The sequence below is a fragment of the Botrytis sinoallii genome (genome assembly GCF_014898435.1).
Source record: "Botrytis sinoallii strain Bc 23 chromosome Unknown BSIN_006, whole genome shotgun sequence".
Classification (NCBI taxonomy): domain Eukaryota; kingdom Fungi; phylum Ascomycota; class Leotiomycetes; order Helotiales; family Sclerotiniaceae; genus Botrytis; species Botrytis sinoallii.
Genome location: NW_024066033.1, coordinates 1,146,405 through 1,158,634, shown reverse-complemented (window position 1 = coordinate 1,158,634; position 12,230 = coordinate 1,146,405). Strand labels below are relative to the sequence as shown.

The 12,230-nt window shown below is 43.6% G+C and overlaps 4 protein-coding genes across 4 annotated transcripts; 3 read left to right on the top strand and 1 right to left on the bottom strand.

Moving 5' to 3' along the window:
* Positions 1-712: 712 nt before the first annotated feature.
* EAF02_004122 (uncharacterized protein) lies at positions 713-3,372 on the top strand (the record flags this gene model as incomplete). Its single annotated transcript, XM_038900170.1, has 6 exons — positions 713-989; positions 1,040-1,117; positions 1,175-1,611; positions 1,665-2,559; positions 2,611-2,779; positions 2,832-3,372. The coding sequence occupies 6 exons, from the start codon at positions 713-715 to the stop codon at positions 3,370-3,372; spliced, it is 2,397 nt and encodes a 798-aa protein (XP_038759877.1).
* Positions 3,373-4,201: 829 nt separating this feature from the next.
* On the top strand, positions 4,202-5,531 carry EAF02_004121 (uncharacterized protein; the record flags this gene model as incomplete). Its single annotated transcript, XM_038900169.1, has 3 exons — positions 4,202-4,248; positions 4,299-4,501; positions 4,558-5,531. The coding sequence occupies 3 exons, from the start codon at positions 4,202-4,204 to the stop codon at positions 5,529-5,531; spliced, it is 1,224 nt and encodes a 407-aa protein (XP_038759876.1).
* Positions 5,532-5,781: 250 nt separating this feature from the next.
* EAF02_004120 (uncharacterized protein) lies at positions 5,782-8,335 on the bottom strand. The gene is made up of 4 exons (XM_038900168.1): positions 7,959-8,335; positions 7,229-7,900; positions 6,624-7,170; positions 5,782-6,545 (listed from the first exon to the last, which is right to left on the bottom strand). The coding sequence occupies exons 1-4, from the start codon at positions 8,294-8,296 to the stop codon at positions 6,069-6,071; spliced, it is 2,034 nt and encodes a 677-aa protein (XP_038759875.1). The 5' UTR covers positions 8,297-8,335; the 3' UTR covers positions 5,782-6,068.
* A 1,969-nt stretch (positions 8,336-10,304) lies between these two features.
* Positions 10,305-12,155, top strand: EAF02_004119 (uncharacterized protein; the record flags this gene model as incomplete). The annotated part of the gene is made up of 3 exons (XM_038900167.1): positions 10,305-10,551; positions 10,640-11,418; positions 11,472-12,155. The coding sequence occupies 3 exons, from the start codon at positions 10,305-10,307 to the stop codon at positions 12,090-12,092; spliced, it is 1,647 nt and encodes a 548-aa protein (XP_038759874.1). The 3' UTR covers positions 12,093-12,155.
* Positions 12,156-12,230: the final 75 nt, after the last annotated feature.

Genomic DNA, 12,230 nt, shown 5'->3' with positions numbered 1-12,230 from the left:
CACCGTTATCGCTGCTGGTACTACCCACCTCAAAGTTCATCAAAAGTGGGAGTCAGAAGGATCCTGCAATACCCAAAAATGTCATTTTTAGTGTCGGAAACTGCCTCAACAGTCTTTAGTGCACACCTCCCTTTCTATTGTTCATTCGATTGGGCACTGTCAATTAGGTTCTCACACCCAAACTTACTCGAATTCTAGATATGCCAAGTATGGAAGGTCGCATTTCTACCATCGTGGCGGATTCGTGGAGCGCACGGGCTTAGCTGACAAGCTCCGTCAAGCTTTACGGCTTGTATTTCCAAGACAGTTAAGCTTTGCTTGTCCAGATTGAATGCGGGGCTATTGCTTACCGGAATTCCCCTAAAAGGCAGGTGAAAATGTACGTTAAGCCATCAGATCATCACAGATGTTCACTAGCTTTTTGCAAAAGACGGTATAGTTGAAGGTAGAACTGGAAAGTTCAAGGTTCATATGGCTCAAAAATATACGCAAACCCTGAAGGGTTACAACCAGTCAGTCGTCACACCACGTTGCGATTGATCCACAATGGCACACTTCGTATCTTATCTATTTTCAAATTTGGTTTCTAATATCCAGAATAGTTTCCGGTATCATGAGGCTGTAGTGGTTTCTATAAATGATGCTTGTTTTCCCGAGGATTTCCTTTCTTCTTCAGCCCTTCTTATTTTGCCTGTGAGCACTAGCTTTCAGTATGGACTCGCCACGAGAGACTGACGTCGTTTACGACGAGAAGAGTCATGAACCACCAGCCATCACCAAGAACCCCGAATCCATTGATTCTAAGGATGCAAAGAATGACAAGTTTGGAGAGACACCTTACGAAACCGAGATTTCTTCTAGTTCTGATGAAGAAGGACGTGGTGGTGAGGTCAATGCTCTTGAGACTGCAGAAGATATCGTTACCGCAATTATCAATGTCGATGATGACCCAACCTTGAATCCCTGGACTTTCCGCATGTTCTTCATTGGTTCGTACGCTCATTAATTTTCTTCTTTGTGAATGCTAATGTGTCATCAGGTTTGGGACTATCTGCTTTTGGGGCTGTACTCCAAGAGATCTTTTACTTCAAGCCTCAAGTCATTTATGTATCAGTCAGTAAGTTTATGATAACTACTCTAACGCTTGTTCCGCGTGTATTCTGATGCTTCTTAGTGTTCTTGACTGTTATTGCATATGTCATTGGAGAATTTATGGCTTTTGCCATCCCTAGATGGGGTGCAGTTGGTCGATTCCTTAATCCTGGTCCGTTTAACCAAAAAGAACACGCTGCCGCTGTTATTATGGCATCGGCCGCCGCTGTTTCGGCTTTGTCCACTGAAGCATTAGCAGCTCAAAAGCTTTGGTATGGAGGATATCCTAGTCAGGCTGCCGGTGTATTCTTGACTTTATCTTCGCAATTAATTGGGTACGGTGTTGCAGGTACGATGAGAAGTATTCTTCTGTGGCCCACAAAGATGCTTTACCCAGCAAATCTTCCAGTTACTACTGTCTTGGAAACGTTACACAAAGAAAAGAAAACCAACAGGAAGAGAATGAAGGTTTTCTGGATCATTTTCTTTGCTTTATTAGTTTGGGAATTGCTTCCCGAGGTGCGTTTTGCTATATCTTTGGTCTCAACCCAAGCATATCTGACATCATTTAGTACATTTTCCCACTTCTTATCGGTGTATCCATCTTTTGTCTTGCAGATCAACACAACCTAGTGTTCACCAATCTTTTCGGAGGCGCAAACGGAAACGAGGGTGTAGGATTCTTATCCCTATCTTTCGACTGGAACTATGTCGCTAGTTTTGGATCTCCCCTCTGGATGCCACTTCAGACTTTGGTAAACAGTTTCATCGGTACTCTCGGCTGCATTATCCTTTTTATGGCAGTATACTATGGTAACATTTGGAGGGCACAAGATTTCCCATTTTTGTCTCAACAATTGTTCAATGGCGATTCGAACTTTACCTTCTACGATACCTTCAATGAGACAACAATCCTCAATGACGATTTTACCGTGAACGAGGAGGCACTCGAAGCTGGAGGTATTCCTTATATGGCTTCCACCTATATTGTTTATCTCATCACATCCAACATGGGATTCACAGCTAATTTTGTTCACATGTTTCTCTGGAATTTTGAGGACATTAAGACAGGATGGGCTTGGGCTAACAAAGCCACACTGAAGAAGTTGTTAACACCTTCCCATTATATGTTCTGGAAAGGCAATGGCAGCAAACGCAGTGAAGAAGAAAAGCAAATCTTGAGGGATGATCCTAACATTGATCCGCATTACAAAGTCATGTTGGATTACGATGAAGTCCCCGATCTCTGGTACTTCTTGGCATTCGCGGCAAGTTTCATCACTTCGATGGCTTGTCTTTATGCTATGAAGTCAACCCTTCCATGGTGGGGTCTGATTTTGGCTATGCTTTTCTTGACGGTTTTCATGTTGTTTTTTGGTGCTCAGTATGCCATTACTGGTTTCCAATTCAATATTGAACCTATTGCTCAAACTCTTGCCGGATATTTATTCCCTGGAGCACCTCTTGGTAAGTTACATGCTTTTTCATAATTTGCAGCATTACTAACAATGAAATTAGCAAACATGTACTTCACAACCTTCACTTTCAATGCACTTCAACAAGGACAATATCTCCTCCGAGATCTTAAACTTGCTCAGCAAAACAAGCTTTCTCCAAAGGTCACATACACAACGCAGATAATCGGATGTATTTTCGGTGCTTGTCTCAATTACGTCATGATGATCACGTGAGTTGGCCTTTTTCCACACTCACTCTCTTCGCAAACTAACAAACCCTAGCATCGTCAAGAATCAAGCTCCAAACCTTCTGACCATTGAAGGAACGCCTATTTGGTCAGGAGCTAATGTTCAATCCTTCAACTCCCTCGCAATTGCCTGGTCTATTGCTCCTAAGATGTTTTCTATCGGTGCTCGTTACCAATGGGTCACCATTGCATACCTCCTCGGATTCCTCGTCCCCGTTCCCTTCTGGCTCCTCAACAAATATTTCCCCCAACAACGCATTTGGTCATACCTCAATCTCTCCATTATTCTCTGGTATTTTGGATATCTTTGCGTTGGTATCAACTCCAGTGTCTTCATGTACTACTACATCGGAGCATTCGGTCAATTTTACCTCCGAAAATGGAGACCAAAGTACTTCGTCAAGTGGAACTACTTGGTTTCTGCCGGTCTTGACGGTGGAACTCAAGTAATGCTCTTTCTCCTTACTTTCGCTGTTGCGGGAGGAAGTGGTGTTAGTAGACCTTTCCCAGAGTGGGCTGGAAATGCTGCAAGCGGTAATGTAGATAAGTGCATGTATAATGAGGCTAATGGGTAAACATGTGGGTTTGATGGAGGAGGAAAGAGGAAGGAAAGTCCTGATTGAAAGGAATTATAATGAAGGGACTTGATTACTAGTTATTATGAAGTTTAGATATTAATGAGGAGATGATGATACCCCAGTTTGGAACAACTATATGCTGTTGCTTGTCTCATGCATGCGACCTTCGTGTATATTTGAGAATCGCTATAGATGCGACCCCTCTTACGGCTTTCCCTGCTCCCAGGAAGGCTGGTAGACAGCGGCCTGTATCGTCGCTGTGTAGATACAATTCATATACTATCATGAGTTCACTGGCCATCCATATCTCAGGTAACGCTTTCAGCACCACTTTTATTACTTATTCAACTAAGAAAACAATCCACATGCTTGATTGCAATTCACCGCTTTGAATTTATAGGTTTTCTTTGAGTATTCACTGGTACGTTTGACTCTCTGTCAATCCGGCTCCTCCCTCACTAAATTCTCTTGCGTAACGAATCGTATTGCCTTCACTTCTTCAATCAGTCTTGTAATGTCAATTTGTCGATACACAAGCTGCAGTAGAACTTTAGTGCTGTCAGAACTAGGCTCAAAATTACGAACAGGGGCTCGTTGGTTGTATAGAAGCCACACTCATTGGAGAACGTCGATACATCAAAGCTTACTGTACGTCTATATACGGCCTTCTGAATTGGCTAGCCTTGACAATAATTAGTTACGGTGTTGACTTCTCTGCGTTGTGTAAGATATAAGTATCTCTTGCCCAGAAAGTATTCTTCTTCTTCATTTATAAATACATACACAATAGTCTCACACACGAGAAGCATCCATCTACTAATACAATATGCTTCGATCAACACTGAAATTGGTCCCTCCCGCTGGGCTTAAGTTGTATGTCCAATGCTGATGGTAATAGATATTCTATACTTTCGAGACAAAAGTCTCTGTATTACCAATTTCGAGGGGGAGACAAATGACAGGAATCGATTGTTCTGGAATAAGTTGCAATATCCAGTCGATCCGCGAGAGATCGACCGCATGAGTAAGGCCAAAGAAGCTGCCCAGAAAGTCTTGAAACACAAGAGCGAAGACCAGTGGAATGTCCCAAGACATTCTAAAACACACTTCCTGAACTTTCCTCGAGGTACCTGATCTTCTTATTCCATATCTTATAATCACTCGTTGACTAACAGATTATAGACATCCTAGACAATATTTTCAAACACGCTCTAGTCGCACTTCCTGGAGCTGTGATTTCTCCAAACCTTCTGGCCACTAATTGGAAGAAGAGATATATCGAGCCAAGTCACAAGATACATGTCACTGGGCAAAACTTCGAGCCCTACTACTCTGATGATGGCCATCGATCATGGCCATATAATCCCGCATACTTCGAAAATTTTCACGTATCCTTCAAACGCAAAACTCTCCGTGATAAGAAAGGGAAGTATGTTGAGCTCCAGAGAATCCTTCGTCCACAGATCGATGCAACACTCCATCGCACCTGCAAGGTTTTCCACGAAATCGGCTCTATATTGCTGTATCGTCATAACAAATTTCATTTCTGCATGGCAAATGAATCCACGGAAAAGAGTTCCCCTTCATGGATTGGAAAATGGGCATATAGACCGGAGCCAAGCAAACGTGGAATCGACAAAGAGTCGATCTCCAAAGCCATTCAGCAACTCCAAGGCAAATCCATCGTCACATCAATTCCGGGCTGGTGCAACTACGATCCATTCATTCGTTTCCTCTACCACGCTCGGATACGTAACTCAACTTTCATTAAAAAGCTACAATTCGAAGGAACGATCAAGGATCATGAGTGTAACAGAAATGCTTGCAGGCTTCAGTGCGACGATGACTTCATCACGAGTATGAAATGTTACATACCATTCATCAACACGTTCTGTCCCGGACTGCATGAATTAACGTTAGAGGTAGACGTTGACCATTGGGGAGCTGCATCCACTCCAGCTAGACGACAAGTCGAATTCAACGAGATCTTCTCACAATTGCTCGAGAATGAAATTAGAGAACTGAAGACTGTTCGGGTTCTTAGAGTCGTTGCTGCGAAACCGTCGAGGGACCATTATCCAAAAGCTGATGTTAGTATTGCGAGGGATACTGTACAATGGTTCAAAGAAAGAGAGACTGCTCGGGTGCAGGAATAAATTGGCCCTTGTCGTGGTTGTTAGAGTTGGAAGCATGCCGCTGAAAGCCAATCAAACCGATGGAATTTTTTGAAGGAGTTATGATTCAGGGATCGTCAAGGGCTACGGAGTTCTTTGGGTTTCGGTATGCTTAATGGTTATTGATGTACAAGGATAGCAAGAACGAAGTCCCTTCAGTCGCTAAATCAATCAATCAATCGTAGATATCATACAGAAAAACGAAGTGTCATGTATTGTGAACTCCAATATGACATTGATGAGCATCCCTCCTCTGATTGACAGATCTTCCATAATGCACATCTCTAATATACATCTTCTTTGAATGCATTTATTGCAACAACATTATTACAAAGAATCCGTGATTACTAGTGACTGTCTAGCAATCTCACAACCTCCCAATTAAACATCTCAAGCTCAAAGTCTCGTGAGCCCAATACATACAGAGCGGATAGACAATGTTTATGTAATGTACCTTTCAGCACCAAACTATCCACAAGAACATTTTCATGCTTATGATCACACCACAGACTATCCAAATCACATACTACTACCATTTTGATCTGTTCCGCTTCCATTCCTGCCTGTATCATGGATTCCCCAAAATGGATCAAACATGGCCCCGACATTTCCAACCATATCCGTGCCCATTCCAATCCCACTCCCCACTCCTGCCGGTCCAAAGTCTATTCCATTAATCCATTGGCCACCATCATCTGCGTTTCCAGAATTCCAATCTGCATAGTGATCATTTCCATTTCCGATCTCTAGCAGACCCAACGTCGTAGCACTTTCAGTTGTGGGCGAGAGGACGCCTGTCGTGTTGAGATTGAGAGAATTGTGATTTGGTAGTGTATTGTCACCGTTTGTGTAGTTGACGTGGTCCAGAGAGAGAGGACCCGGTGTTACGCCAGAGGTGAAGAGAGAGGGGGTCGAGACTCCAAGGGAAGGCGTGGTGAAGAGGCGGCGAGTTTGAGAAGTGGTGAAGAGGTGAAGAATTTCTTTGACGCTGCGATACTATAAATGATGCGATGTCGGTAAATGCATGCAAGCCTATGATTACAAGAGTGGAATGAAGAAAAATCAAATACTTACAACATCATCGACATGAGCATTGACCTCCCTCAACCCCTCTAAAATATCGGTAACTTTCTCCAGCCTCCCCATTATCCTAGATCTCTCCTCTTCGCTTGAAAATCCCACAATATCTGCCGTCCTTATGATTATATTACTGCATTGATATACACATGTTGCAATTCCTGTATCACTAATCAATGTATGCCCAATACTTTGTACAGTGTGACAAATATCCAATATTACAACAGCATGTTTGAACGCTTTCCTTTGACAATACTGCACATATTCCTGAGGGGTATTTCCCAGTATTGTATCAGACATCGAGTCTTTAGTTCCTGGAAACATGAATCGGTAAAGGTCAGTATGACATTGTTGCCATAAAACATGAAACATAACAAATCTTGTTAGTTGTGGTGAGTATGCTCGGAGGAAGAGATTGTCTTCGTTATATTGAAGGTTTGCCGGCAGTGAAGAACGAAGTTGCTCCAATTCAGCCTCCAATTTCTGTAACATGTCTCGCGAATCGTATGGATTTGATTTGTCCCGTATCACATTCCTCGTGTACCTAATAGCTATTGTCAGCTTGAGATTTCAATCAATGTGATGTATCAAACCAAACATACTCTAGGATGCGATGCCTTATGTCAGATATTCGAAAATAAAATGATCTCAAACCCAAGTGCATAGATTCAGACTCATTCGTTCTAGTCGATATCAAAGGAGCAGTCTCTCCCGGTATACCAAGATCGAAATCTTTTTCACTACAAGGTAATTGAATGTGCATCGAATGCGAAGGACAGACCAGTAATTCCGGAAATCCTCCAGCAGAAAGTCTATCAACATGGAAAATTGACCACATCAGTCTCCTCCTGCATTCCCTCACCAATGTTGACAGGCCATTATTTTCATAATTCAGCCCCAATACGAATGCCATTTTTGCTGCTACAGCCGTCAGTGCTTGTGATTTGAAATATTCTCGATGTTCAAATCGATAAAATACAATCACAAGAAGAACTTCCACCAATACGGCAGAAGGTCTGCTTAAACTTTGCCAAACGTAATTTTCCGCTTCATTCATCCATTTCTGAGCTGCAGCACGACTTTCGTCATCTTTGGAGACGAATGCTATTGATGAGGCGCACATAGCTTTAACTAAAGCTGGATTTACAGCACCATTATTCCAATTCCTTAGGAATGTAGCTCGATGAATGAAACCTTTGCCAGGCGTCGAAGAGACAAATTCAAAATACGCATCTATGTACCGCTTTGTAGTAGCCTTTGAGATTCCAAGTTCGCTGAGGAGAAATGTTAGCAAGTTTTCTTCGGTATTTCGCCCCCGCTTCAGGATCTCACACTAAGCCATCTGTTCCATCTCCAACTTCCATTGGGCTTCCTCCAGCAGAGACAGTATTTACCACGGCTCCAGGACTATCGCCATTTTGGCTTGTTCCAGCTGGTGGATGTCTGGGTACACTCCTCCTCGCCCCTCTACTTGTCGATTCATATTCACATATGTATCCTCTCTGTTCACACCTCCTACAATTCGGCGTTGTACCACTGCATCTTGCCTTATGCGAATGACAAATCCGACAAGCCTTTCTCGCTCTCTTCCTCTCGGTTCCTGCCTGAGTAAAGCGATCTGGAGAATTGAATTCAAGGTCATTATTTGTCAATCCATGATCTGCAGCCATCCTTATCTACACGTGATCGTCTTAATCCCGTGATAGGGCATTCGGAAGGGACTCGATCGGGAATTATCGGGAAGCGGAGTAACGGGTACGTGTTCGGGGCAATTGTTGCAGATGTCTTCAATTCGATGTCTTGGAGATGTAGGTCACGGATGTAAAACAATACTTGGCAAGAACAAAGATTCTTCGATTAAGGTTAATAAGGATGATCACGTGAATACGACGATAACCACCAACGAAGATTTTTCACGATATTTTGAAAGTTCGGATCTTGTAAGTTTGATTGGCCAGATTCAGGAGCTATGTAGTACCAATAAGGATTTCGAATTCTGTTTAATATGAGATGGATTATATCGCCCTTCCTGCTCTCAAATTATCTCAAGCGGACTTTGTTACGCTTCCTCGTCAATTTACATACACCACTCCGAATGAAATAATTTACCATCTAACAATTGAGTGCTAACAATGGTGATGGCCCTTCTTCCGAAATTGATGCGAGTACAACCATTCGTACATGCCTTTCTGAGAACTAGTGAAAGGCCATCTAATATCTCATTAACTTCAGAGGGTTCGATGGCACTATATACCTAGATATCCAGATCCCCCAAGGAAGCACTTGAGTAGGTGGCTACGGAGTATTCCGTGGTGATTTCCCAAAATCGGCTTTGATCAAGCCCCTTCATCAGCCGAAGCGAGAATCCAACAACTTTAGTTTCGCTACCTGATATCACGACCCGATGTCAAAGTTCAACATTCCACTCTTCAATCCGGTTTCGTATCGCGGTAATGATTGCCAAGCTCTTGGTCAACCTGAATGGAGTAGTTTACTTATTCATCCTGTTGGATTTCTCAAATATTTCCAAGAGCTACTCCAAGACCAGGAGTCTGTCCGTGCTCGATGCATGAACCTTATCCTACGTACAATCATAACGATTCAGCATACTGAGCCGAGGCAGTTGCAGTCGATGGCTTACTGTTTACGCCAACTAGGATCCTGGCGCTCAGTGGATAGGAAGACTATCAATGTCATCTTTTCAGATCTTTCTGGGCAGTTGAATGGATTGCTGTTGAGTTATTATCGATCCAAATTCCTGGAACCGAGAGCCAGGTCACTGATGGAGCAATGACCATACTCATTCAAATTATGCGCATCTCATTAAATGTTTATCACATGGTACTCGAGAATCGATAGGGACGCAGGATCTGTCGTTGAGATGTCACATCACGCTACAATCTCGCGCGTCTCTGTCATGTTCCACAAACTAGCCATCAACGCTTAAATCTTCTTCCCAATAACGGGGGTTCGATCTCTACTGAGATTCTATCGCCAAAAGATACCCGAACATTAACCTAGCCCAAGTCTCCAGCGAATTCCATCAGTCTTGTGAATCTTCTCAAGTTCTCAGCTTACCATGCTCGGTCTAAGCACAACGTACGTACAAGGATCTTCCCCTCAGCCTCGGTACAAACTCGCTATATTTCCCCAGTCCTCCACACTCCACAATCCGCTTGACGTCGCAGCAGCCAAGAGCAAAAAAGACTAGGCTCGGGGGTGACGGCCGGAATATACTAATCGAGTCAGGTGAATCAACAATATCTTTCTTTTCTGACAGGAAGGCAATTTTATGGCAGGAAAGTTCCTGATTTCTGGAAGGAGCTAAGGCAAACGAGCATGCAAGTAAACAAATGTACAAGTAATTCCCTCGTAAAGTCTCTCGAAAGAAAACCTTGATATCTCACCAGTGCCTGGGGTAAAAATGGGGGTGTATGCGTGCGGGGACTCCACACACTTCATGGAAAAGAGCATCTAGAATACAAGTACAATGTAACACTAACCCCGCAAAACAATGCATGCAAATAGTATAAAGAGGAAGGTGATATGCGCTTCCTGTCGCCGTGGTTTCTATTGCTTCTACTATCCTATCTCTTTCGCTATATCCGTCCCCTTTGTCTTATTCTGTCTTCACCCTTCTCAGCATCCAGAGGACAATCCTCTCTCGCCTCCTTCACCATGTCTAAATACGAAGCAGAGCACCTGGAAACGGGCGCCGGCGAGCACCCGCCCCTCCAGGAGATTCCTAGCGTAATGGATATTGATGCCAAAGAAGCCCATGGGCAAGTAACCCAAATACAAACCGCATCTGTCGCCTTGGCCGCCGCCGTCGCCGCGCAGAAGCCTCGTCTATTGAGTCGAAATATGATACAGTTGTATGCAATCATGGCAATTGGCTATTTAGTTTCCACTATGAATGGTTTTGGTATGTATATACTTTGTTCACTTCTCAACATGTCTATGAAATCAAGACAATATATCGAATATCCACTCGTTCCTAACAAATCCCACAGATTCCTCTCTCATGGGCAGTATAAACGCCATGATTCCCTACCAAGAAACCTTCGGCCTCAGCGGCGCCGGTTCCTCCACAGGCGTCATATTCATAATTTACAACATGGGACAAATTGCCGCCTTCCCCTTCTGTGGACTTCTCGCCGACGGCTATGGTCGTCGCATGTGTATATTCATAGGGTGCCTTATCGTACTCATCGGAACCGCCATTCAGGCCTCCGCACACGCACGAGGCCAATTCATCGGCGGACGATTCGTCCTCGGCTTCGGCGCCGCGCTTGCGTCTGCCGCGGGCCCAGCTTACACAGTCGAGTTGGCGCATCCTGCTTATCGGGGAACCATGGCGGGAATGTATAATAATTTCTGGTGGTTGGGTAATATATTGGCTGGATGGACAACTTACGGATCGAACAAGAATTTGACAGATTCGTGGGCCTGGAGAGTACCAACATTGGTACAAGCAGGCATTCCAGCGATCGTGATGGTGTTGATTTTGTTTTTCCCAGAATCGCCTCGTTGGCTCATTGCACATGATCGCAGAGAGGAGGCGCTCGCAGTCTTTGCCAAGTATCACGGAGATGGCGATGAACAGTCGCCGATTGTTCAACTACAATATCATGAAATTATCGAACAATTGCAGATGACCAGAAACGACAATCCCTGGTGGGATTTCCGCGAATTGGTCAATACCCGTGGTGCAAGATATCGTTTGTACATGGTTATCGGAATGTCGTTTATTGGCCAATGGTCTGGAAATAACGTCGTCTCTTATTTCATGGTATGATTCCTTCTTCGTATCAACTTTTTACTCATCACTAACACCAATGAAAGCCTGAAATGATCAAGAACGCGGGTATCACAAGTACCAACAAACAACTCCTCATCAACGCCATCAATCCCATTTTCTCCATGATAGGAGCGGTTTACGGCGCTACTCTACTCGATAAACTTGGTCGCCGGACTATGATGTTAGCTGGACTTACCGGAGCATTGCTCTCCTACATCATGCTTACTGCGTTCACAGCGGCATCAGAAGACCACCCTAACCTCTCCTACGGCGTCATCGTATCAATTTTCGTCTTCGGAGTCATCTTCGCTTGGGGTTTCACACCACTGCAAACCCTATACGCTGTAGAGTGTTTGGAAAACCGCACTCGTGCCAAGGGGTCTGGATTGAATTTTCTTTTCTTGAATATTGCCATGGTGGTAAACACCTATGGTATCAGTGTCGGTATCGCTGCCATTGGATGGAAATTATACGTGGTGTATATTGCGTGGATTTGCGTCGAATTAGCTATCATCTACTTCTTCTTTGTCGAGACAGCTGGAAAGACGTTAGAGGAAATGGCTTCAATATTCGATGCTCCCAATCCACGAAAGGAGAGCACAAAGAAGACTAGTGTGGCTCTTGACGAGTCTGGACGAGTAATGGGTATTAATGATAACGTGTAGATTGAGAGAATGAGGATATGCGAATAATGAATAGACATGTATATAGTCTAATGAATCTTAAACGAACATTTGAAAATACTATGTTTATATTGTAATTAATTTTTTTTATGTAATTTCCGAATGATATGAATATGAATA